The sequence below is a fragment of the Paralichthys olivaceus genome, chromosome 18 (assembly GCF_024713975.1).
Source record: "Paralichthys olivaceus isolate ysfri-2021 chromosome 18, ASM2471397v2, whole genome shotgun sequence".
In the NCBI taxonomy this organism is placed as follows: Eukaryota; Metazoa; Chordata; class Actinopteri; order Pleuronectiformes; family Paralichthyidae; genus Paralichthys; species Paralichthys olivaceus.
Window position 1 is genome coordinate 14,965,208 of NC_091110.1, and position 26,187 is coordinate 14,991,394.

At 42.2% G+C, this 26,187-nt stretch overlaps 2 protein-coding genes and 1 long non-coding RNA gene across 4 annotated transcripts in view; 1 reads left to right on the forward strand and 2 right to left on the reverse strand.

Annotated features, from left to right (window-relative positions):
* Window positions 1-2,337: 2,337 nt before the first annotated feature.
* Window positions 2,338-6,038, reverse strand: LOC109626175 (T-box-containing protein TBX6L-like). Of its 2 annotated transcripts, XM_020081883.2 has the most exons (9): window positions 5,665-6,038; window positions 5,108-5,255; window positions 4,770-4,872; window positions 3,998-4,162; window positions 3,764-3,910; window positions 3,572-3,648; window positions 3,424-3,494; window positions 3,078-3,291; window positions 2,338-2,888 (listed from the first exon to the last, which is right to left on the reverse strand). In XM_020081883.2, the coding sequence occupies exons 1-9, from the start codon at window positions 5,678-5,680 to the stop codon at window positions 2,702-2,704; spliced, it is 1,128 nt and encodes a 375-aa protein (XP_019937442.2). In that variant the 5' UTR covers window positions 5,681-6,038; the 3' UTR covers window positions 2,338-2,701. The 2 variants fall into 2 exon arrangements, with proteins under 2 accessions (XP_019937442.2, XP_069369520.1); XM_069513419.1 differs by lacking the exon at window positions 5,665-6,038 and having other exon boundaries at window positions 5,108-5,280.
* LOC138405369 (uncharacterized) lies at window positions 2,646-9,042 on the forward strand. The gene is made up of 4 exons (XR_011239102.1): window positions 2,646-2,764; window positions 3,062-3,330; window positions 5,153-5,294; window positions 8,918-9,042. It is a non-coding gene; the product is annotated as an uncharacterized lncRNA (long non-coding RNA).
* Window positions 9,043-12,349: 3,307 nt separating this feature from the next.
* LOC109626003 (matrix metalloproteinase-17-like) overlaps window positions 12,350-26,187 on the reverse strand; it is a 52,052-nt gene continuing 38,214 nt past the window's right edge. Inside the window, exons 5-10 of the mRNA XM_020081653.2 lie at window positions 24,047-24,223; window positions 22,789-22,891; window positions 20,328-20,410; window positions 19,624-19,776; window positions 18,822-19,079; window positions 12,350-14,265 (exon numbers count right to left, since the gene is read on the reverse strand). Coding sequence (XP_019937212.2) covers window positions 13,940-14,265; window positions 18,822-19,079; window positions 19,624-19,776; window positions 20,328-20,410; window positions 22,789-22,891; window positions 24,047-24,223 — 1,100 coding nt within the window. The 3' untranslated portion in view covers window positions 12,350-13,939. The remainder of the gene's footprint in view (window positions 14,266-18,821; window positions 19,080-19,623; window positions 19,777-20,327; window positions 20,411-22,788; window positions 22,892-24,046; window positions 24,224-26,187) is intronic.

Below are 26,187 nucleotides of genomic sequence, written 5' to 3' on the forward strand. Positions count from 1 at the left end.
TTGGCGTCACAGGTTGTGTATCTGGGGCACAGGACAGTCACTTGTGCTCTAATTTTTGACAGTTCCAGTTTTGATTTCTGGCAGCGCCCAGGAGAAAGGAAGCAATTAATGAATTTTAATGAAGTGCTATTAAAAGACAGTCAGCTGACCTAGAGGAGGGAAGTGGAAAACTTTTCAAGGGCGATGTTTCAGTTGGGCATCGACAGCGGCCGATTGTTGAGCAAAAACAGGTACAAACAACATGAGTATGTGGAAATGCGTTGATAAAATGTTCCGTGTTGATCGTTTACTGAAGACTCCAGATCCATCTGCTAAGAGGAATATGACGCTCATATGCAGGTGCTTGCAAAACAGAGCTTTAGCTAACTATAAGCTTTTTCCACTAGCATGGACCCTCCCCTTGATTTTATTGAAGCAGATATGGATGTGCAAGATGATGTAACAGTTTAATGGATGCACCATGGCTGTAGAATGCTTCTATTGTATACATTCAAATGGTTTATATGGAATAATGCTTGTCTTTGTATATACATAGGTCCTGGTGCCTGTGCCAGGTTAACAAATTAAGGATTTAGCATAACCGGCCACAGCCATCTGTGGAATAGTGTGTCATCCACACACCTCGTTCCATTTATAGATATTCACCCCCTCCGGCAGACGAGTAAACAAATTGAGTACGTGTGTTTATCCGTCCGGTTCGATCATGTAAAAATATTTCTCTCTCCGTGTCATTATCTTTTCACGGCATCGTTGAGGTACAGTATAGATCTCATAAAATCGGTTCGCTCTGGTTGAAGCCCTGACCAAATGTTCACATGCCCTTTGGAGCTGGCGCTGTAGCTCGAGCACACTAATTGACCCCATCTGTGCTCAGTGATTCATTTCACAGCGTGGTGAGAGGAATCCAGGATGAGCTGCTGTATGTGGGTGACCCAGATGACCCGGGCCGCCACTCGAAGACATGGAGGGTAGAACGGCCATCGTGTGCTCAGAGAGTCGCAGTTTGAAAACGTCCTTATAGGCACCATGTCTGAGTGACTATAACAACTTGTTTCTACTTCTCTTTCTTTTTTTTTTTACTATTGATCTTTAAAAAGTATATGTGCTCCAGAAAATGTCTTTTGCAGTGTCTGCTCCCCCTCATGTCCCAGATATGTCTGCTCTCTCCCTCTCTCGTAAAACATTTACAGCACAGACGCTCCGGCCTTCTGCTGGGGAAACTATGCCAGACCATGATGGTAACTCCACACTCGCTGACTGTCATCGCTGTATCAGGTCAGACCCGCTGCTCGAGGACAGTCTCACTCTGCTCCATCATTCTCACCCTTTCCCAACTCATCTCAGAGTTGTTGTGTGATGCTTCAGCCCAGAAGAAACAGAACAAACAGCTGATGGAACAACACTTAAATGGTTACACATGTTTTATTACCTCCACCAAGGCGGTAATGTTTTCCCATGTGTCCATTTGTTTGTTTGATTCTCAGCAGGATTACCCCAAAAACTACTGAATGGATTTATGAAACATGGTGGAAGGACCAAGAGGGATCCCATAAAATGGTTTTAACAAATCTGGAAAAAGGGGAGGACATGTTTTTTGTACATTTTCACTGGGCATAACTAGGACAATAGTTCTAGTCATTCTAGTTATTTATATTTGAATTACCAGAGCTCCTTATTTACATGATCCTCATGGTAACTGGAGCTATTGTTGCAACTTGGCAGGTTAATATTGGTTTTATGGACGGTGATGAAGGTCGACTGGGCCACCACTGTTCTCCAGACTGAAATACCTCATCACATATCAAGTATCTCACCAAACACTTGATGGAATCACATTAAATTCGACACAGGTATTCATGTCCCTGTCTTGATCTGATCCTTTAGCTTTTCATCTAACTTAAACATTTGCAGAATTGATGCACGCTAAACTCAAATGCACTCTATGTATTGCAATAATTGGCACACTCACTAAACTAAGATGACATGAAACCTGCTCACTGAGCTTGTTAGCATTTAGCCCAAAGCAGTTCTGCTGCTGTGCCTAAATAAAGCATTGCTGCAGAGCTGCTGGTGTGGTTGTAAACCATTATTTGTTTATGGGTTTCTGACTCATGTTCAGATGTTGACATTTTTATGTAAATATATTCAGTGGTGAGCTTTGTCAATCTGATCATTGAAAACCAACAGGATGACCTGTTGTTCTCTATTTATGGTTTATTTCCTCAGCATCTAAACCTGAATATAAAATCTTACTTATGCATGATGACCTACCTGAAACTATATTTTTACAGTTAGATGTTGAGACACTTCTGCTTTTTAATGCATTGTCATGTAAGAAATTTTTGACTCTTTATTTCAACATTCTTTTCGTCCTCCAGATTTTATTTCTCACTTATTTCCCTCCTGAAAACAGGTCAATATACACTATATATACATCTTAAAACACACACTGTATATCTATTTAGAGCACACAACTGTGAAAGCTCAAGCATATTTGCAGGAACATAAATCTCAATTTAAGAAATCCCTGATATCTGCCCAGGTCCTGGACATGTGTGAAACTTTGTACACACTTAACACACAAACCATAGGAGTGGTCTATCAGTCTCTGGTCTGCTCATAACAGCATCTCTTCATTCTCTTCTAGGCCTTAGTGACTTTATCCTCCACTGATGATGTCACCATTGCAAAGGGTCAAAGTTCACCAACAGGAGTATGAGAAGAGAGGGTACTGGCTCCAGTCCGCTGCGTTGCCGTGGTGATGGTAGGTGGGTTGTTGCTGGGCGCCGTGCTCCGCTGTGGAGAGTGTGTGAGGAGGGGGGTGGGCGAGGGCGTGCGCTGGATCTACGTCGTTGGACGGGAAGGGGAATCTGGTGTACTCAACCAATCTGGAGGAAAGAAAGTGATGTTTGGGTTAATTTAATTCATCGTGAATATCTGAAACTAGTCTGATCCTGAGGTTAATCCATTTTTGTGTTAGTGCTTCATTTGTCTCATTACCATCTCAGTTTATATTTTATCTCCCTGCACTAAGCCTCATTGGATTTCTATCTCATCCTAGGTTTCTCAGCTCTGACCTGTAGGGCTGGTATGCCATGGACGCAGGCACCATCTGTTCTTCGCAGCTGTAGTCGTACTCGTGGAGCTCCAGGGGCTCAGTGTGGAGTCTCTCAGACGGGTCCTGCTCCACCGCCCAGGCTGAGAGGTGACCCTCCTTCGATGAAGGCTGCACGGAGGCCTGGTTCTTCTCTGCCTGCGCCGACTGAGAGGTGGAGGGCATCCTCTGCAGGTCTGAGAGGGAAATACAACGTTTGATGTAAGATCTCACAGGTATGTCAGAGGCATTGGCACACTGCTAAAAGAAAACACTTAATAATACCCTCAGGGTTTGTATCTGTTGGTGTAGTTTGATTAAAAACTTACCTGGAGGACTGCTACAAAGAGCTTTCCTGTCCAGTGTGGCTCTCTTTGCAGGGGGGCTTCCATTCCGACACCTATGGAAAGATAAAAACATTTTAATTCCGTCTTTACATTGACAGAAGCTTTTGATTGCATGTGAATTATTTCATACCTTTTACCGTGGGAGTGAGTGCCTCCCTCTCTGAATCCCTTAGCGAAAGGGTTGTGGTCAATCTTCAATTTGGTGATCTTAAAAAAATAAAATAAAGGTGGTTTGCTGTTTGACACTGCAGTTCTTTTCTGTGACCTGCCAGTTGCAGATTTGATCAAACTTCTGTGTATTTTTTTGAAGGTAGGTTTGTACCTTTGGGTTTTGGTAAGCTGTCACTGCAGTGAAGGTCGTCTCAGGGAAGGAGAAGGTCTGGAAGGGTCCCCAGCGGACGGTGTAAGGACTGTCTGCTTGTATCACATGAAACCTGGGGAAGTAGCGATGCATGGAGTGCAGGATGATCTGAAGAAGAAGAGAGTGGAGTGAGCAAAATGCAGATGGATAAACAGCTTCAGATGATTATTCAAAGATAGTGAGGTGGCGTCTTACGTGGCCGTGCTGATCCAAGGTGTTGTTGGTGAGCTTCACCTTGAGGAAAGACAGCGACTGCTTCATCCAGTGACTTCCTGTGGCAGGGGAGTCTGGGTGCATGTATGTCCGACACGGGGGCTGGGGCTCTGCCTTCCCTGCGACCTCCCACTGATTCTTTTTCCACTACAGAGAAATTAGGGGAGGAAGGGATGCATGTGTGAGTGTCGAGACCTCAGGACTTTTCTTGATTAATCAATTTCATGAAGCAAGAAATCTTTATTTTTGTTATTGATCGCAGGATATTTTTCTTCTTCTTTGGTCACAGGCGGTTCAGGGACGCTCTTGTTTTCTGGTCCTTGATTTTTTTAAGATAAATCATTAAAAAAATCCCTGTTTCTTCAGGGATTCTATTCGCCTCCATTGTAAACTCATTCACAGCTCTCCTACAGTACTTTAAAACCTTTATAGCGTACTTCATTGTTTTCAAGTGTGTGTTAAAAGCAGTATTTGTGACCAAATGGGCCACATCAGTTGATGACTGTGTGGATGGTCGACTGCCTCTCACTCACCGATCGTGAATAAGGAGGGATGCTAATTGATTGGGCCCCCAGCCGAGAGTGCACAAACAGGAAGCAATGAAAGGCTTTGATATGCAGCGGTGTGGCCCACAGTGGGGAGGACCGTGTCTGCTGCAGAGCAATCTGCGGCTTTTTTCAAACAGACACTATTTAGTCCCTGAATTTAAAGATGTGCAGTGATACATCAGTACTCAGTGCGCATATTTATTTACCTTGTATTTGAAGCTGTCTTCAGGAACCATGTCCATCATGATGATGTAATTGGCAAAAGGCTGGAGCCCGGTAAGACTGACGCTGCAGTGGGGGAACACTCTCCTGAAACAAATACACAAACTCATCAGTCAGTGAATGTTGCAAATGGAATCAAATTGCTGTGATCCGTGCACACAAACTGTACAAACTGTACAAATGATTTGCTTTGCAACACTAACATTGTGTTGCAAAGCAATTTAAAAATTTGTTTATGTGATAAATGACTCAAAACACGACTGGTATTTTCAAGAAGCTAGAAATAGCCTCAATTCCCAGCTCAGAAACTGACTGATCTTACCTCCCATGCTTTGTTATAATCATCTCTGTTCCAATGTTGTGAAAGGACTTCCAGAGATCTGCGTTCTCCAGGGTCATCCTGATGCAGCCCTGCTGGTAGGAGTCAGCTGCTGGAGGGGATCGGGGCACGCTCATGTTCGATTTACAGTCTGAGGACACAATGAAAATAAACATCTCAACAGTTCCAGGTAAAGAATTCAAGGTTCATGTGTTGAAATACAGAATGTGTGTTAAAAAACTCTTACAAAGAAACAAGATTATATCTCTCTGCAATCAGGTTTAATTAAATGCTGGGGATCAGAATAACTGTGTGCAGCCAGAGCTCGATCTCTGTGTTTATTCCTCTTCAAACAGTAAAATTGCTCATTTTTATGCATAAAAAAGCTGAATAACTATTTCAATGCTTCATGCATCCTGCAAGACTGATTTGAATTGATCTACAGCCCAAAAACAAAGCTTTACATGAAGTGTCTCTTTTTAGATACATCACTAAGTCTAGTGTCACAATGCACATGCTCCTTCTACACAGGAAAGAGAAGTAATGAAAACAAAACTTACCAGAGAAGTGTTGCATGTTGCTGTGTCCTGTGATCAGTTTTCACTCAGCAGATCCTTGAGCTTCAGAGAATAAAGTGCTGCTTTGTTTTCAGAAGTTCTAACTCTGAAGTCAGATCCATCAGGGGTCTCTATCCTTGAAATGTCCGAGCCTTGAACTTGATTGGTTATTACAAAGAGGGTGGAGTCTAAACAGCAGAGGGGTGTGTGGTCTGGATGGACTGAGGGGGGGGGGCAGGTGAGAGTGTTACCTGATGTTGAGGCCTTTTGTTATGAAGTTCACACAAGCTGTTTCCAAACTGTGGCATTGTGGGTAAATGTCTTTTTGTTTTTTATTTAGGCTACTGGTGCTCTGGTGGTGACATCACTGAGAGCACGTGACAATAACCAGGACACGTGTCAGATTAAAAGAAAACTCATTTAAATCCATCCTTTTTTTCTACTTCCTCTTTTTGCCTGGTCTCTGTTATATAATCACAAGAGCTGCTGTGGTCTTGCACCTGAAGAGGCACCGGCCTATGACCCAGGCCTGAAATGCATAAAAGATTCACTTCCTGGTCTCCTGTTTTGGTCCAAGTTGAAGGACAGCTGAGCAGAATTTCAAAGTGCCTGTGGGGGGGATGGAGGAGCAGACAAACAGGGTCCTTCCTGGCAGCTTCAGGTTGTGTATTGAGGACAAGCCGGGATATTACAGAGCTGATTGTGGTTGGGGTCTAGCCTTGACAATGGCGAGCAGTGCCACTAATCCTATGGAGCCATTTGGCCCTGCCTCCACCCCCTTCATGCTACCTTAAGTGCCCCGGGAGGGGACGAGCGCTCGATGGAGCCAGCAGTTAGCAGCCCGTTCACATGAAAGGCTGGTGGGAGGAAGGGGAGAGCACGACTGTGGGCTGTGGAGGAGAATATTCAAAGTTTACAGCCCAGCCACTTCAATCCTACATGAAAGAACAGAGAGTTCCAATTTAAATCAGCATTGCCTTTGTTTTTTTAGTTTCAAATTCTAATGAATATTTCAAAGTTTCCAAAGACACCACCCACGCAGGGCACATGTATATAAATGTATATAAATGATGCACGAGGGTGGATAAAAAAACATCATCAGTGTAAACATATAGATTTATTGAAGAGTTGGAACAAGCTGAATAATGATCCAGTAAAACAGTTGAATTTTACTACAACACGTACTAGAGTGCAAACCACCACCACGGTCCGATGATCCCCAAATTACACTTAATCATAGATATCTGTCCCCTAAATATTCCTGATTAGTTTCATCGTGATTATTATCTATGATCATCTATGAAAAAAAAAGTCAACCTTATTTAAACATATCACTCAGCTAGGCTCAAATTCACACCTTACTGTTTTTGTTTTTCAAAATTAGATTCAAGATTCAAAACTTTATTTTCCATTTTTTCCTATTTCTGCTCAGGCAGATCACTGATGCACGGCACCGGTGGCACTGACTCTCTCAGGGGTGTTTGTCGCCCCCGCTTAAATGTTCCCAGGGTCACATTAAGGAAACAAGAAGTTTCTGTGTTTACGTGGTTACAAAGTTTTGAGCTGCATCAACCTGAGGTGTAAAATATTCACCGGGAGCATTCTTCAAAATGTATTTAACACCAGACGTTAACATTTGCCCTTTATGGACTCAGGCAGGTCAGATGCTCTGTCAAGCCGAACACTTTTATTAAATCCTCTCAGCCATCAGGAAAACTGACAGTGATGAATTACTTGGAATTTTGTTCTATTGTTTTCGCTGTTTCTCTGTCGTTTGTCGTGCCTACTTTAAATTTCAGATTAGAGGATGTGAGACTTTCTGTCCTAAAGTTGAAACCGTGACAAGATATTGAACCTGTTTTTCTAAAGCTCTGTAGCAAGGACCCAGTGTTGCAGTTCTGGACGGAACCATATCCCTGAGCAGACTGATACACCTATATCCCGATTTGACTGCACACTTAGAGAGAGCACAAGAGTGTCTGTACGAGGCATTTCCGACTGCAGGCATGTTGAAACATTTCTCTTCTGCTTAAATCAACTCTGGGCTTGAACGTGGAATTCGGTTTGTTCGCACCTGCGGCATGTGTCACCTCTGCAGCTACTCTACCAAGTCGAGCTCATGTAGAAAAGACAAGCAGAAGAGGGGGTGCTGCAGAAATGCACTGTGATTTGTGCAGTTCACTAGTAACACTGCAAACACTCTGCAGCATTTCTCCTGCATTACATTTGTGTCATGTTGCTTTTCTAATCTGTCAGTTCTGTGAAAAAGATCTCATTGCACAGGAAATGCTGTGGTTTCAACAGTTTCAATGAGCTGGTCTCAGCTGCAGATGCATGAACCGGGTGCTGGTGATTGAGAGATGTGTCTCTACACGTGACTTTTGCTTGACTTGCATGCAGTAGGATGGTGAGCGACCAGTAACAGAAAGTAAAGAGTGACTTATTAGTATTCCTTCTCCTTTATAAATAACCTACAGAACGCAAAAACAATCTATAACTGTTCTGACAGAGACCTTTACAAAACACCAACAATCATCGTTTCATTAAAGCTTTCATTTCTCACTCTTCAGAAACTCCAGAAACCTTTGGTTAACAAAATCAAATCAGTTTATCCTCAAGTACAAGTTAATGTTTAGACCAAATTAGAAAGGAATTCCTTATGTCGTTCCAGAGATAACACATTCACAGTGCAAATTTCTTTATGTATTAGACCAAAATATAATCAGTTCCTCCCTGAGTCATAGTGAAACTTTGTACCAAATCTGAAAACATTCCCTCAAGGCGTTCTTGAGATATCGCGTTCACAAGAGTAGGATGGACTGATGAACGGACAGAAAACCCCAAAACATCTGATATGAAACAGCAGCAATTATCAATCTGAAACAAATCATAATGATAATAACATCATGATATAGACAAATTGTCACATTTTTCAGTACACACTGAAACAGGTTCAGAAGAAAATAAAGGTATATATACACATTTAACGCTTTTAGAAGACACAGCACTTTCTCTACATCATAACTTCCTGGTCTGCTGAGCATGCTGACACATAGAGTTTGGACAATGAGCCTTTCTGCCCCTAATATAAAATCCTGTTTCACCAGCATTCAGAGGAGGTTGATGTAATTTCCAAGGATAAAGATGTATTTACATCTTTATTCAGCCTTTTCGCTGACCCGCTTTTATTCTATATATTGTCAGACGCTTCATAAATGAAATTTATTTGTATGTCTGTGACGTATGAATTTTACAGCACATCGACCCTTATCACCGAAAGATCTTGTGACGTCTTCACCTGCGTCTTCTACGTGTACGGCTTTCATCAGGAGTCCACAGTTACTTCACCCACCCTCCATCTGCAAAGTGGTGAGTAGATTTCCATTTTTCTGTGAACTATCCCTTTAACTTACAGACTCGCTCACTGTGAACCCTGCGGAAAATCACCTGCTGCTTTCTCTCATTGGTTCCTCCGGACACTCTGCAGACGTTGTACTAGAGGACTGGCTGGAGAAAGTGTCAGTCGGCTCCTCTGGGGAATGTCTGGAGGATCTGTGGCGGTCAGTGCTTGTCTGAAAGAAGCTTATCACTTTAAAAAAAAGTGCTTTCAGACAAGTATGAAAAAAAAAAAGTATGAGGCTGCAATATCAGGTTTTTAAAAAGGATATCAGCAGACAAGAGAGATGTGAGAGGAGAAAGAAAATTAAGATTCAGAAGGGAAACCTTTCAAGGGGAGGGAAACAAATAGGCTGTTGGTGCTGAAAGTGCAGCCTGATCAAGGACATCGCAACGCTCGGAGATTTTTCATGTAAAGCAAATAATGACTTTTTGACTTCTAGCGTGAACAGCATGACAAATGAAAAGCAACGTGAAAAGGAATTGATGGAAAGAGAGACACTAATGAAATGATTATAATGAAAAATTAGAGGTGGATGAGCCGTAAGCAGATGAGACGAAGAGAAGGACAAAAAGAAGGAGAAGGAAGGGATGAGAGATGAGGAGAAAGCCCCGAGGGATTGAATGAGAGAAGGAGAAAACCGAAACGACGTTTATTCAGGAGGAACGGGGGATAAAAAAAAAAAACAGCTGAGATTAGTTTATTTCAGAAGTTCTATTAATACATTTTGTTATTTTGATGATTGTGGAATCATTTCATGAGTCTGTGGACAACAACAAAGCAGATTAGTGTCTTATGTCTAGTTTTCACTTTTTGATTAATATAATGATAAATAGTAAGATTGATGAGAAAAATGCAGAACACACTGAATTTTACTCTTTTACATGAATTAGCAAATGATTAGCGATAAGACAACTAATGTCAAAATCTTATATCCCAGCACCAGCAGAGGGCAGCAGAGCACCAATGAATAGTTGTGAATGTAACAGCAGTTTTTACTCTTCTGCACATTTACATTTCAATTATTGGCTAAAACTGCTTCGGTTGATTGACAACTTTATTGATCGATTTAGCAAAATCCAAATTTTCCTTATACTTTCTTAAATAAAAAAGTTTTTTTTAGTTGCTGAAAATTCCAAAACCTGCACTTTAACCTGTTTGTCACCTCAACATTTTATATCCTTCCACATTCTCACATTATCGATCTGAAATATGCTGAATTTTGCAGGAAATAAGTGAATATCTCCACCTCAGTTTTAGTAAAATTTTGACTGGTTGAGGAACTAGACCAAATCCTGTAATAATAATTAGATGTACGTTCCAGAGAGCAGCATCCATGTGTTCATGCATGTGCTGATTTTGTTTGTGTTTCCTACAGTCTGGCAGTTTCCCTTACACATGATAAAAAATGTAGATGTTTTCATTGTTCAGAAACAACCACTCCAGCATCTTGTCTGCTGGCAGCCTCTCCTGTGGCTCCAGTGTCGCACCCTGTCAGATATGCAGAGGTCCACGTTGTGTATTCTGCACCTGTGCCAGCTTCGGGGGGGCAGGGGGCGGGGGGGGGGGGGTCCTGTTCCAGGGCTGCAGGGTGGAGGCGTGCGTGAGGACGGGCGAAATGCAAAATGGACAGACACAACAGCTGCTCTTCTCCCCCATGACCTGAGCTCTGTCTGAAAACCTAAAACCAGACACACTGAGGTGGACGCGTCTGTGTGAGGTACAAATAGAGTGCGGTTCTGAATTATTGTTGCAGAGCGCTAACCTCCCTGTCTGAGGCCGACTCACCTGTAACTGATTTCACTGTGTCCTTGTTGGGCGTCGACATGTTGTCATAGGTCTGACAACAAGAGGTCTGATGCTGAACTCTGGCTTTATTCACGGAGCATTTCAAGATAATGGTGCAGTGGTCGTTCTAAACCTGTTTGGAATGGGTTAAAGCTCCGGTGAAGAGTTATCATACACGGTCTATGGTGAAGAAAAGTTTGTATTCATCCCTCCTGGTTTGTCTGCAATCAAGATTTTAGAGGCAACGCTTTTCATGAAACGGTTCTATGATTGGAGATTGATTGATGTACAGTACAATCCTATATAACTGAGATTGTAGAATCAAGTGCCCAATTTTCATATGAAAACTGCTTCCTGTCTCCTGTGGATTATAAACATACGGCTAAATTGCTTTCTTATCTTTGCCGCTGTCTAGAGATGACATTCCTTTTTTTTTCGATCTTCACATCTGTTTATCGTCTTGGTGTTTTTGTTCTTGCGGCTGCCAACTCTTCTATTATCACTTTTCCTCTCTCTCTGTTTCTAACCCTGTCTATTACGATCACTCACTGTCAGTCCACGTGCTTCTCCTCTTACCGAACGCTTTCTTCCCAGAAAACCCTCCCACTGCACCTCCTCAGCTCTCCTCCAGTCTTCAATATTTCAGCTGCAGAGTGATTGATTGGTTCTGCCTGGCCCATCTGGAGGCTCAAGCTGTGACTGTCGGAGAAGCTCCGTGGATGATGCCTCTATTTGAGCGTTTCCAGTGAGCTTTTATGTTTAAACCTCCAATATGACTAAATCAAACACGTCTAATCGATCTGTTCATCACATCTTACAGGATGCGCGGCTAGAAAGTGACCCCACCCCGCTGCACTCGCCTGTGGGTGCAGGTGCCCTCCTGCTGGCTGCTGAGCTGCACCAGTTAATTAACACCACTCGACTGTGTCAAGTGGAAGGAAGGAAAACTGCTGCTGTCGGCAGAAGCAGTGACTGGGTGACTTTTTAAACTTTTAAACTTGATTCTACATCAAAGCAGAATGAGGGTTTTGAGTCTGCATTCGTTTTGGTGGAACAAACATGTAGATATTCCTGTCTGTACGTAGTTGTGCTACTCAAGAGGGTAAAATATTATGTGTGTGTGTGTGTGTGTGAAGGCTCGAGAGGCCTGTCATGCTGTTATCTTTGATCTCTGTAGTAGTCATATCTGAGCAGGTGAATATTTTGGGATTTTGTGACGTTACTTTCCTTAAGAAACATGTCAAACGTGTCTGTGCAGTGTGATTGACACAATGTGGTTTACCACTAGCTCAAGACGCAAGATTGAGTACTCCAAAGCTGTTTTCAGGAATTTCGGAAAATGTCTGGAAAATTAACCATGGATAATTTTCTGAATCTGGTTTTTATAAATGAAGAAGACATTGGGGAAATGTCTGGAGCATTCAGGCACTTGAGTAGAATATAGAGAGCAGGACATGACGTATAAATTCAGTGATACAAATTCACGTGAGCCCACAAAACCGATAAAGTCAGATCCTTTTATTTTTCTACAAAAATATTTTACATTAGAAAACACAGCTTAAAATATACACAGCCCACTTGGATATGCAGCAGCTGCAGAACCTCTCAACTCAAATATATCAGTCTATAGGTAAATATATCTTTACAGCAAGAATAAATCTGGACGCCGTGTTGTGACCCTTGTCTTCAGAAGGACTATAAGAGGTGAGAGGGGAATTGTCCAACAGTCACAAAAAGGCTCTATAAACTCTATAACCTGATCGAAGCAATGTAGAAAGTCAACAGGGAAATACTAGAGAACCAAGAGCAGGGACTACTTCCAACCCAGGGGCGAAAATACTGAAACCATGGAAATGTAGTCATGAGCAGCAGCACATCACTCCAGAGTATAGCTGAGGGATTTAGTAGGAAAAAAAAAACTGGCGTAGTCCATCCAGCTACTCATCCGAGCATCTGTCTCGCTCTCACAGTAAGAAGTTTTCACACTGTCGGCAAGAGTCAGAGCCGTCACAAGCACTTACGTCGAGCTGGTTCCAACCTCACTTTGAACAGTGATGGATATGTGTGGATTATAGGGTTTATTAAAGGGTCAGTTCCCCAAATTACTAAAGATTATTCAAACTCATTTCTCTGTGGTGGTATCCTGCGATGTTCTGGATTCATCTCTACACTTATCGTGACAGATGATATGATCGTCTCACTTGATCTATTGGCAACACTGCCCCCCCACAATTTCCGGTGGTACTGCTCCGTTTCATTCGTATCTGTGAGCTTTCAGATGTTCACAAATCAGGACCAAATCAACACAGACAGAGAGAAGCCTCTGTCCATTGAGCATAAATGAGCCTTAATACTGATCTTTTTTTTCGCTAACTGTTTTTGAAATATCATTTTTCAACTTAGCAAAAATCTAATTCCAACGATTTGGGGTGGAGGCAGAAACTATGACCTAAAAAAGAACCATCTGTATACTCAGACACCACCAGAGGAAAGTGTGATAATATGAAAATCTGCTGTCATTTCAGAAGATAAGCAACAGTGTGTGTCCGCATGTCGTTCACCTCTGCACCTGCCTACAACCCAAGCAGCCTTGTATCCGTCTGTGTGTGAGACATCACTTAGTCCTCATGATGAGAAGTAATCAATAACTCTTTCCTTTGTGTGGGCAGCTGTGGTTAAGGAGTAAAGAGGGTCGTCCACAAACCAGAAGGTGGTTCGATCCCTGGCTCCTACAGTCTGTATTCCAAAGTGACCTTGGGCAAGATATCAAGATTAATTGCCCCTGATGGCTGTGACGACAGTGTATGAATGGTGGGGGTAGAAGAAGTGCTGCGTATAGAATGTTGCTGTTTAAATGCGTATGTGAATGTGAGAGCTATATAAGTACAGTCCATCATCTCTGCCTCCATAATCATTAAAGAGCAATGTGGGTAGGTTGATGTCTTTAAGGACCAAACGCCAAATAAATAATAACAAAACGAGAGCAGAAATGAAGCCAACTGATAAAATAAGAAGAAAGTATTCCAGTTGTTGGATTGTGTCCACTGGCCCTCCACCAGTCAGCTCAGGAACTCAAGGTCCCGTGCTTTGGTATCATAGAAGTTCGGAGCTGAGGGCCAGCGAGAGCGTCCAGAGTGGTGGCAGCAGCCAGAGGGGAGAAGGGGAGGGGCGGGCGCCCAAAGGGGAGGCGGTGTCCGAGGTGCAGGAGCAAACCTCGTACCCGTTCTCCGCGTGGTCCGGGTGATGCTGCACGTTTCCTCTCGTCTCCGTGCTCTTGGGCTCTGCGTCGGGAGAGTCCGACTGCATCTCCGTGCACAGCAGCCAGTCCTTGGCGATGAGGCGAGGGTACCCGGCCTCCACCTCCATGCCACTGCCCGGCACTCGCCAGTAATCCTTCCCCTTGAAGAAATAGGACGAGCCTTCACAGAGAGAGAAGAGAGAGAGGTTCGGTGTTAGTGTCTGTGTGTTCTTTATTGTCAACAGAATTATCTTTGCTCTCATCTCAAACACACAACAAGCACAGAACACGTAGAAACATCAAGGGCCTTAATTTCGTGAACCAGTGATCCAGAGTAGAAAGTGTTTATGTTTAGCACTCTCACAGTGTTATTACCTCCCCCCCCACCTGTTTGAGATGCAAGGAGAATAATTTGATTGCGATTACAGAAGATGCATATCAGCAGGGTGTGTATGTAAAAACAAATCCATAGTGGAATATACCATACACACCTGGCAGGGGTCTTTCTTCTTAATAAAAATAATTGTTTTCTTTACCATACACATACATTTATCATTTCTATAGGCAAGAAAAAAATTATGCAATATAAAGCAAAAATAAGTTCACAAAATTATGTTTTTTTCATTTTGGTAAAAATGAATTATTGAATGCGTCATCGTGACCTTCAACCTTTGACCACTGAAATCGAATCAATTACTAATAGAGTACAAGTGAACATTTGAAGCAAAGCTGAAGACATATTTTTTGTTTTCTCCAAGATGTGTTCACAAGGAAATACATGTTTGGTAAGAACAACCATTTCCTTTGACCACCACAATCTAATCAGTCCATCTTTGAGTCCAACCGAAGATTTTGTGCCAAATTTGAAAAGAATCATTTAAAGTGTTTCTCAGATGTTGCGTTCACAAATCCAAACACTTCAAGTGTGAGGTCACAGAAACCTTGATCTTTGACCACAAAAATGGAATCAATTCATCCTTGAGTCCAACTGGATTTTGATACCAAATTTGAAGATATTCCCTCAAGGTGTTCTTATAATATTTTGTTCACAAAAATGGGTCAGACGGACAACCCGAAGACATATTGTTTTTATTTCTTCAGTGGGTTTGTTTGATGTGCTCTGATAAAAATTGAGCTTGTCTCCTAATAAGATGATTCTTAAAACTAAAACCTCCTGATCAAAGATTCTCTCCAAAAGAAAATAGCAGCTACTTTAATAGATTCAAATCTAGTTTAATTTGCAACTACACAAATGTTCAATATTTAGAATAAATAAGCAAAATACATGAGGATTCCATTTTCATAAAAGGGTTTAAAATACATCTGAATATGTGGTAATTTCTTCCCGGCTCTCTGTTGGACAGCCGAGATCACAGAAACGCCTCGTGGGCGTTCTTGACACCGTAATTGCACCGTGCCACTTGATCGTTACCGACACTCCCCCTACTGTGCCTGTCCTTTCACTTTAGTATATTTAAGTTAATTAGTGTCACCAAAATACTAAAAAGGCTCTGACAGAATCTCGAGAAAAAGACTTTCACACTGTGGAAATACCACGTTTTATGAACAAAGCCTGCAAAGTCATTGTGAAAAATAGCTATCAGAAGTGATAACTGCAGTCGTAACATTCTTTTTGTTCGGGTGAGGGTTAGTTGAGTTAAATCTGTAGACATTAAAGTAATTTCAAGGTGTCTTGTTGTCACGTTGACGGTGTTGAAAGAAGTACGATGATGAAATCAGAGCAAATTCAAAATAGAACAATCAGAGCTTTCAGTTCGGTTCTGAATATCTTCTGTTGGTCAAGGACCTGAACACGGAGTGGTGTAGAACGTTTGCGCATCACCTTGTATGAATTAAATGTAGAAATCTGTCGTCTGAATGGTTTTTAAATTACATCACAGGGTGATTTACGCACTCCAGCTTGTTGCTCTACTTTATTAAGGCTTTGGCCTTGATATAAATGTTTATTCCTTTTTTTTTTTTTACCTCATCTTACCTCATCGAGTCTTCTACTGTTTTTCTCTTGCAAACATTTTGATTCTATCATATTACTTCTTATCCAACTTAATTATTTCCTTTGCATTTTGGCTCAACTGTCGTTGTTAATGTGCTACATAAATAAAAGTGACTAGATATGACAATCTCTTCCTTATCCATCTGTCTTCATTATTGGAAGACAGAGCCCAAAGGCATGAATTCCACAGTCTTCTTCAGCTTCTTTCTTTTCCACAGAGACCAAAAGTCAGACAGGCGTCAAAGTTGGTGAATAAATCTCCCATTTCTGGCGAGTAATCACTGAATCAGTTTGAGAAGATGTTTTCTTTTGATACTCAAGATAAATCGCAGCAATGTCGAACAAATGAAGTTGACAAAAGCTGCTTTGCTTTGCAAAGTTAAATAAAAAGCAGGGCTAAGTAGTGCATTTATTGTACTACTCATTTTTGGATTAATATGCCAGTTAGTATTCTTCTGTACTTTGCATAAGGGACCGACTGCTAATTTACTGCAGTTCCCAGGTTGTAGGGAATGGGAGCATGTGACTGGGACTGTGGCTCACTGATGTGTTTCTATTTGTTTCGGGACAATGGATTTGGAATGAGCTATTTCAGGCCGTGGCTACACACACAGGCAGTTATTAGTGGGATAGATTCATTGTTGCTTATGGTAAATTCAGTGGATATGTTGAGAATAAGACAACAACAGATTGAAGGGAAATCTGTAGCTAGCGAGAAATTTCTAGTTTTACACTTGTTTTCTTTTCATCCAATAACTGTCACCGTAAAAAAAAAAAACCGGGGGACTGTTTCAGTTCAGATGAAGTTCAGTCGAATGTTTTGGACTGAGGCCCCTTCTAAAATTTTAAAGCCTTTTATTTTAAAACGCTTCGTATGAAAAATGCAGGATTCACTTCTAAACTTTGTGGTTACAGATTTCGAAACTTTGGCTCGACAAATGTGCCGCTGTATTCTCACATTTTCCAGAGACTGTAGCAGCAATTAGGATTCCTCTATCTGTCCTCTGAGCCATCCATCCTTCTAACATCCCCTCTTTTCCTTCCTATCTTTTTCCTCAGGTATCCCTCTCATCTCTCTGCTCATCTTTCATCAAGAGGTGTCGCAGTCTCTCCTCCTTGCTGTCGTATCACTCTTTCTCTCCCCCTCTGTCTCTTTTCTCTTCATATTCATCCTGAGCTGCTGAGACAAACAGAGAGCTGGCTTTGATGTGGCTCCAGATCCCAGGCCCCATGGTCTTCCTATGTGCGCTTGTGCATGTAGGTTTCCAAGTTTACCCTCGCAGGCTCTGTGCTGATAATAGCCGGAGGTGAAGCAGGGTTGGGACTGTGCGATTGGCCTCTTCTCTCTCTCTCTCTCTCTCTTTCACTCGCACACGCACGTGCATACCAACATCAAAGAGCTTGGAGCAAGACCTCTGAGTCTACAAGCTGAGAAGACAGAACACAGGCCACTAAACACCTGACAGGGAGAGAGCTTCCTTGTATTCACATGCTGCAGGGGGGATTAGGGACATCCTGGCTCCGACTGAGAGAGGTCTCACATTACAAGAGTCAGTGGCTGCTTTTCTTTTCTGGGTATTTTTAAAATCTAACACCACCCAGAGCTTAATTCACACGCAGAGATTATTGTACCCCTATCTTAGTGAGGACATGCATTAGCATAATGCATTTGCCAGCCCCTAAACTTACCTTAAGCATCAAAACCAAATGCCTAACCCTAACTTAATTCTAACAATATCCCTAAAAGCAAGTCTTAACCCTCAAACAAGCCTTTAAAAAAGCGAGGACCAGCCAAAATGTTCTCACACCGTAGGGTCTATGCTTAAAAAGGTCCTCACAAAGGTACAGGACCACACACACACGACACTCTAACAGAAAACAAATGCAGCACAATTGTCCCCATTAGACCTTTTCATTAACATGCATACATGATCAGATGACTGCAGCGTGGATGCTTTGATTGGAGCAGGCGTTGCGACCTTGACGCTCTCTGTGATTACACTGGGTTAGCTCCAAGGTTTGAACGTGTTGGACTGTTAATGTGGAGCTGAGCGTTGGCAGGAAAGATCATGTTCGCTACGTCAAAAATAACTGATAAAAATGTTTAAAAAAAGTATATTTTCAAATGAGGAAAAAAAAAAAACAATCAAATGCAAATGTGCCTCTAATCTGAAAACTGCAGCTATGCCAACAAAAACATGTGCATGGACGCAGACAGGGATTGCCAAAATGAACTCAAATAAAACAAACTGTATGAATCACAACAAATACTGAAATATGAAATAGATTTATGTGGTGGAATGTGTTATCTTGGAGTGACAGAAGTAGAAGTAGTAGTAGAACTAATAAATACAAACGTTTAACATGTACGACATCAGTTATTGTTACTTGAGTGTCTTAGTATTCCAGGTGTAAAAGTCTGTTTTATTTTGAGTCGTATACTGACAGCAGCATGAATTAGCATGTTTCCTCTCTTTGATCATGGTAGCGTGCTAAAATGTGTTTATTAGAAGTAAAGGTACAACTGAGGCTGATGGGAAATCTGTTTTGACCTGATGATGTTAAAAGATCCACATGGTTGTTACAGTTCATTTTGAGGAGACCACAGAGGAAGTGTCTGTGTCCGTAAAGATTAAACTGTGGTTCACCAAATGACTGGAAAATAGTCCGATTGTTTGTAATTATAAAATGATAAAGTCACATTACAAAAATCGACTACTCACCGTCCGACCAACTCATGGCGTCGTCCAGATGTGGCGGCAGCCCCTTCCACAGCGTGCTGTCTTTGGGGTAGCCCAGGTCCATGCGTCTCAGGTGGTCGTCGTAGCGCCAGTAGTGGTTGTCCTTGAAGAAGTAGGTTTTGCCGTTGTGCAGCCAAACGAAAGCTGCATCTAAGCCTTCCAAGGGCAGACCAAAGTCACTGATTGGACGAGGGTAACCTTCCTCCACGATGTTGTCTTTGAACACCCAGTACTTGAGACCTGAAGAGGCAGAACACAGAGAATCGACTTTACAATGGTAAAGATCACACATGGCAGACGGCGGATCCACTTGAGATGATTCATCTGAAAAGATGAGAGACTTGTAAAATATGTGAAGGACAAAAAGATAATAAATTAAAAATGTTTACACATGTTTTTGATCTGCAGCCAGTGACGAACGTTCTTCGCCCAGAAAACTGCAAAACATTTTATAACAACTTGTGCCCTTGTTTCTGCACCTGTGTTTTTATTCAGTTTATAACTCTTCTGTTTCATCTTCTCTCAGAGTCCCAGTCACGTCGTATGGAAGTGGCGAACCGTCTCTTTTCATTCCTTTATCCCATTTTAAAAAGACGTTGGGTCAGCAGTTTAAAAATATTCTAAAAAACAGTATGTACTAAAGTATGAACATCTGATTTTTTATTTTATCTTTTAAAATATTTACTGACAAAAATAGAGAAACTCCTACGATTCCAGATTCTTATTTTCACTAATGAACAACTTGAAATTTGATGACATATTGGAAATGCAGATGGTTGTGTACCTTTGAAAAAGACTATTTTGTGATCTCCTGGTCGCTCGTACACGGCATCCACGCTGTCCAGGTTCGTCGGCAGGCCCCTCCAGAAGCGATGGATCTGTGCAGGACGCAGAGACACCAGGTGCTTCTCTCGAGTTAGTCGCCAGAAGTACTTTCCTACGTGGAAAAGTACGTGTTTGAGAACATGTCTGTGGCTCACTGGAAATTATTATATCACATATTCTCTCATAAAACCCTCATAACAACTTTCAGAAAAAGAAAAGACAGAAGCTACTGTAGCAATGATCTCTAAACATCGAATGTCCAGTCTTGCTATAAGTTATGTAAAAGATTTCAATGTTTATTTTTTTTTTTTAATAATAAAGGTTTGCAAAATGTCAATTAGAGTTCAGCATTGTTAACACTGCTGCTTCTCGTCTGCGAGTCTGCTTCTCGTCTTGGATCTCAGTGGAAGGCTTCGGGGTGATCCCTCCAGAGGCGCAGGCATGAAAGCCTGATGTAATTTTTGGGCTGCGGTCTGTTAGCGGGGCTCAACCGGCTCAGCTGGGTGTCTATACAGCTGCTTCCCCCCCTCAGCTCCTCTCATCCTCTTTTCTTATCGCTATCTTACTTCCGCTCATTTAGCTAATTTCTTTTTTTAAATATATTTTTCCCACGCAGCTCTGCAGCTTTGCGTCTCTCGCTCTTCTCCCTCTGTGCTGCTGTACCTTTGAAAAAGAAAGCCTCCCCTCGTATCTGGGCCACGGCATCAAAGTGACTTGAGCATCTGTCTGGGGCATCTTGCGCCAGCCTGGGAGACGTGAAGAAAGTAGGAAGAGAGGGGATAAGAAAAGAGGGGAGAAGGAACGTCTTGGTCAAACCAGGACAATTTATAACACTTTAAACTTTTAAATACTACAGTCGATGTTGTTTTCTTCAGCTGATGGAGGAAGAACATTTTTATTCCACATAAAATCCTGTCCAACGTCTTTTTAGGTATCCAAACTTTATTCCCACTTCTTCTGTGACTGGATATGTGCATGGGTTAGTGAGAGAAGGCTGAGACTAAAGAGGGGATTCTATCACGTGCACTTATCACTGATTTAAAGCCTCGATGTGGTCGGCCTGCCAATGATGAGTCCATCAGCACCACGACCCTGTGAGCGGGAGCCTGCCAGGCCTTGTATCACCAACAAAGGTCTCTATTCAGAGCTCTATTAGCACCACACCACTGCTCAGTGGTTAGCATCAGAGGCCTTGTCAGAGCTTTTCATTGTGGCATAAGTATCCAACTTTGTCTTTAATATTCTCATCGTAAAATCTTCTGAGACTTGAAATACTGACAGTGAAGGACACCATGAAAAAGGGTGAGTTGAAATATCTGTTACTTTTTAAATAATATTTTATATGAGCTAGTTTTGAGTGTTATAATAAGTGTAGCTTTGATTTTCAGAAATTTCACTCAATCAATTAACTCTGATGTCATATTTCATGTTTCCATCACACCTGGGAGTGAACTATTTGCATTGCAGGCAGTTGTAAAAAAAATTTTTTTCCAGTGGAAAATAAGTTTTAATTTTAATCAGAATGAAGACAGGTTCATAAAGCTGTTTTGGTTGGACCTCTTGAGGGACTACTTGAAGGTTAGCGCTTGGTGGTTTGGGAGTGAGTGCGCGCGAGTATGTTTATGTACATTCAAAATTAATAGACAAATTTAAGTCTAATTATCCTTGATAATAAAAAATACTTCTGCCTCTTAGCCGACCAACTCGCTGCAGGGAATTACCTAATTAGATGAGCCGGCTCCAAATTACCGAGCCTATTTACTTTGTTGACACCTCATGATTTCATATCAAGATGCAAAAAAAAACTCTTCTTTACAATATATGTAGCGAAATCCTGCACAGATTCATAATAAAAACTTAAAATACAATCACAACTTAATCACCCTGACGTACAGGGAACAATCAGAATAATAGAACGACATGCACTACAGTTTCCCTGCAATAAACACCACCTGGGTGAGGCCTATTAAAAGTTTAGCGTTCTTATTGATGCAGCTGAACTTTTGTTATTGCTTTAACTTCCTATTTTTAATGACTGTGTAAACAGGCACAGTTAAGGAATACGTGTGTATTTATGTGCACCAGCAGCTTCACTAACAGAAGCCATAAGACATATCACAGAGCAGCACTTCAAGATGGATGTGTGTGGGGAGATACAGCTGATTTTTATTGACACAAAAAGAAAATCAGAATGTATCGGTCCATATAAATATCATGTTGGAGGCCACAGTTAAATCAATGTTTGGGAAACACTGAGAAGGGTAAAAATAATTTTGGTTAATTGTGAAACGGGTCAGAGGACGTCAGCTGAGTAAGTGTCTCTTCAATGTGGCTCACGATGCATTTGAGGTCATGCAGTCAAAAGAATGTGTCCCAGCTATCTGTCAACGTGACGCATTCAGGACGCATTTGGGTGCGTTCGTCTCTGTACTTAGCTCTGACCACTTTTGATCAGCTCACACAGGACGGATGTTAAAACTATGTCTGAACAGGGTCCAAAATGTGGCTTTGGGTCCCAGACCACCTCCGAATGTGGTCTGAGTGACCAGATCTAAAAAGCGTCCTCAATGCATCTTGGGGTTTGTGGGTGTGGATGTTCGACCCAAGCCTGTTGGTGCCAGGCTCATTTGGGTTTGGAAGAAAACTTTGAAATGATATTTGGGTTGGGGTTGAGTTCCGTCATGTTGGCTGGGCTGTCTACTTGTTTTTTTATTACACGGCATGTGTCTGTGATCGGGGAAAACATTGGGCTCGGTTTGGGTTTGGTCACAAAATAACAGAGGGCCTGTTGGGTCTGGGTCAGGTTCCATTTACTTTAGAAATTTGCGACCGAACAGCAAACTGTCCACTTCACTCAGGTCTAAACGAGGTCTACCAGCGCTCCTCTGTCCATTAAAGCACAGGCAGTGTCATGTTGAAAGAGATCTGCAGCGAGTGAAGCCTGGAAAACATCTGTTAAACTGCAGCTTCGGTGACGCTGGGTCACTGCGTTTTATTTGGGCTCAAGCATTAAGGTGCTCGAGTTAGAGCCTGAGGGAGTGTCCAAGAGGCTGGAATGGATGTTTTATGTGTACAGCCCAGTAACATTTTGTTGCATGTGAAAAAACCTGGGTTTTTTACTCACAGAACGTTGGATCTGTTCTCAGGAAGGTCGAGCAGGACGGGAGGCTCAGCTGTCTGTGAGGGGCCGCCGGGTCGGATTGTGTGGGACACCGAGTCTCTGACACCTGGGAAGTGAATAAACAAAATATGTAGTAACATTCTGCTGATTCATAGTTACTGTCTTCTTTTTGTTATGTCATTAATTTCCTATCCTTCACCATAGTATTACATAGCGAATACTGTGTGTGGTTCTTCTCCTGCAGTTTTACCTCGACTTCACATCCATTCACTTCACCTCAACTTGATTCAATTCATTTGCCCTCGCCACTTATTCCCGCACTTCATTCTCTCTCTTCATGTTTATCATTCTCTTCTCTCAACCCTGCTGCTTTCCTGTATCAGGGAGCGGCGTTATAAGGTCAAATGCCACAGCAAAGCCCAATTAACTCCATCCCTGTTTTCATTAAATCAATAACCTCGCTCTACAGAACTCATCAACTGCTTCCTGCATGAGGAGGTCTCTGTATCTTCAATATTCTGAGCTGCCACCGGCGAGCAGCTGCCTCCGCCGCTGCACCGGGAACACACGCGTAATTACAGCAGAGACTCTTGAGTAATGGTCAGTGAAGCAGAGGAGGAAGTGTCGGAGAATGCAGATATGTGCGTCTCAACAGGAATTATCAGAGAAGAAGCAGAGATTTATTTTATGAACTATGAAAATTAACCAGTATGAATTGTAAATGTCATGTTCATAATGTGATAATACAGCAGATGATGATGGAAACGAATGTCTCCTGTAATTACTTGTAATTACTAACGCAGGTTGAAACACCAGAAAATGTTCCACACTGACTTCTGATAAATGTCATACTTCCATTTGAAGCCACCCTCCTTCATAGTTATACTTCCACTTTGCTTCTTTTTGACAGCAGCGTCCCCAGAACTTATACAGAAAGAGAGAGCTGAAACTCAGCTCCAGCCAAGGCCGGGTTCGGACAAATCATTTTGAATTGATATACGAATTGGGGTCTGGCCATGTGTCAGGGACAGAGTAGCACAAACTCAGTGAAGCTTATGTTAACTGCATCGGAACGCCTGTTGGGTTCAGGTCGGGCACAGTTCAGAGGAGTTTTTACAGAAAAATGAAGCTGCCCTCTAATCAGGTACTGAAATACTATGTAATAATGTGTGTGGCTTTTCGTAACACTGAAAGCAGATTTATTGGTGGAAATAACAAATGACCCTTCACATACACACACAAACAGTAAGTTCCCTCGTACCGTAGAGCTGCCAGACGCGGACCTTGTCCTCATAGGGTAGGTCGTATTTCAGAGGGTCTCCTACAGGACCCTGGTAGTACGGTCTCATGATGGACTCCATGGCGGAGGTGTGGACCAGGCCGATGGCGTGACCGAACTCATGGACAGCCACCGCAAACAGATCCATCCCATGGGAGTCTGAAGGACACGGAGAGAGAGAGAGAGAGATACAGAACATGGATGAGTGTCAAAAACCTGTATTTTAATTGTGAAGAAACTGAAGAAAATAAGCATAAAGCAAATCCTCGATATACACCAACATTTAATTTGGTTCTTCTATGATCCATACCACATCTGAAAAAACAAACTAACCAACAAACGTAGGCAAACCTTAATTGACGAAGGGAATTTTTGGTTATTACAGTTGTTATAGTAGATAAAAGTGGCACAGGGTAAACCGCTTTATGTCAGTCACTCATAATGTGATTTAAATGGTCAACTGTGTTTAATACATTTTGGCATATGTAGAATATGCAAGATTCTCATGACCCGGTCCAACCCCTGTTCAGGTATTTCATCCTTTCTCAACTCATCTGCTTCTGGTGCAAATTAAGAGGCATGACAGACAGCTCAGGGGGCTTTGAGTGCTGTTAGACGTGTGGTGTGGTGCGATAACTATGGTAATACTGCCTGAGTCGATGCACTGCCAATCAAAACCTGAGTGGGGAAAGACACCTAAAAAGCCTCTGAGCTATTAAAGCACATTTGGAAAACCACTGAAACTCCTTGTCTGGCTTTGCAGAGCAAGACAAAACCCGGGGCAAGGAGATTTAGATTTGCAGAAATAGTCGGCATGTCGAGCCAAGCTAGCTTAGATTTCCTTGGTGGCTTAGCTCAAGTCTGCATTCAGTTAACCTTGCACTCGTGCTTACAGTACCCACCTGGGGTATGCAGGAGGCAAATGCCAACTCTAATCTACAGGAGCACACAGTGCAGAGAGGAAAGGTGAACAAAAGGAAGGATGGAGAGAGAGAAAAGAGGGGCTCACAACAGAATATGTACCGTGTCATCAGTTTTACGGTTCATGTGCGTCAGAAAGAATAGACGTGATGCCTGCGGACAAAGTCGGAGCAGAGAGAATTGGATGGATGAACCGGATTCGTTAGGAAGGCAGAGAGAGTAGAGTCACGTAGCTCGGCGGACTATTGAATCCTTTTGTGTTATGGGGTTCGATATTTGTCCTGCAGGATTCACCGGTGAGGCCCTTAGTAGCTTTTTATCAAACTGCATGCTTTCATCGCATGGTGCTGATAATAAGAACTAAAGGCTTGACTCACTAGAAATTCTAAACTCTGGAGATTTTCAAATCATCTGTCTGGCTACCTCAAAACATTTTGCACAGCTCGTCCTGGTTTTCCTACATGGCAAACTTTTTACACTTATTCTTAAGAAGTCATTTTGAGGATTTTAGGCTGGAGCATAACCCCAAAATATTCGTTCTAGAAAATAAATGATACATTTCATGAGGGAGACACTGATTGTTACGGTTCAGCAAGGGGAATAGTTTGCATATTCTCCTTGCATGGATTTTTTTCAGGGGATAGATTAATTGGAGACTACATTTTTGGCGACCTGTCTGGGTTTAACACGACTCGTAGGTTTGGCTTGAGCCCTGTCGTAACACTTCAAGGATATGAAGAGTGGATATTGGATTTTCAGAAATTTAGTGAGAAAATAGTCCCTGGTCCCTGCACGTTGTCTACTTCATGATTCAGACTGTATACTTGATACATAACACTTGATGATGTAGGATACATGACTGAAGCATTGTCCCTAACATCTGCTAACCGAGTCAAGAAATGGTGTGGCACAGCACAACATGACGAGACATGATAAGAAGCAAAACTGAATCAAACATGACACATGGTAACTCACTGACAAGACACTTGAAAGCAAATCATTCAAGTTGCCTTTTCCTTTGAGATCACAATTTTAATTCAGTCAGTGAAAAGGCTCAGCGGGGGGTAGAGGGCGCACTTAATGTAACAGCTGAGGACAAGCTGCCTGTCAGAAACAGTGGTGGACCACAGCCAACATCCAGTCCACCGGGCCACGACACACTGGGATAAAGACCAAAACAAATATAATCGAGTCACTGGCAA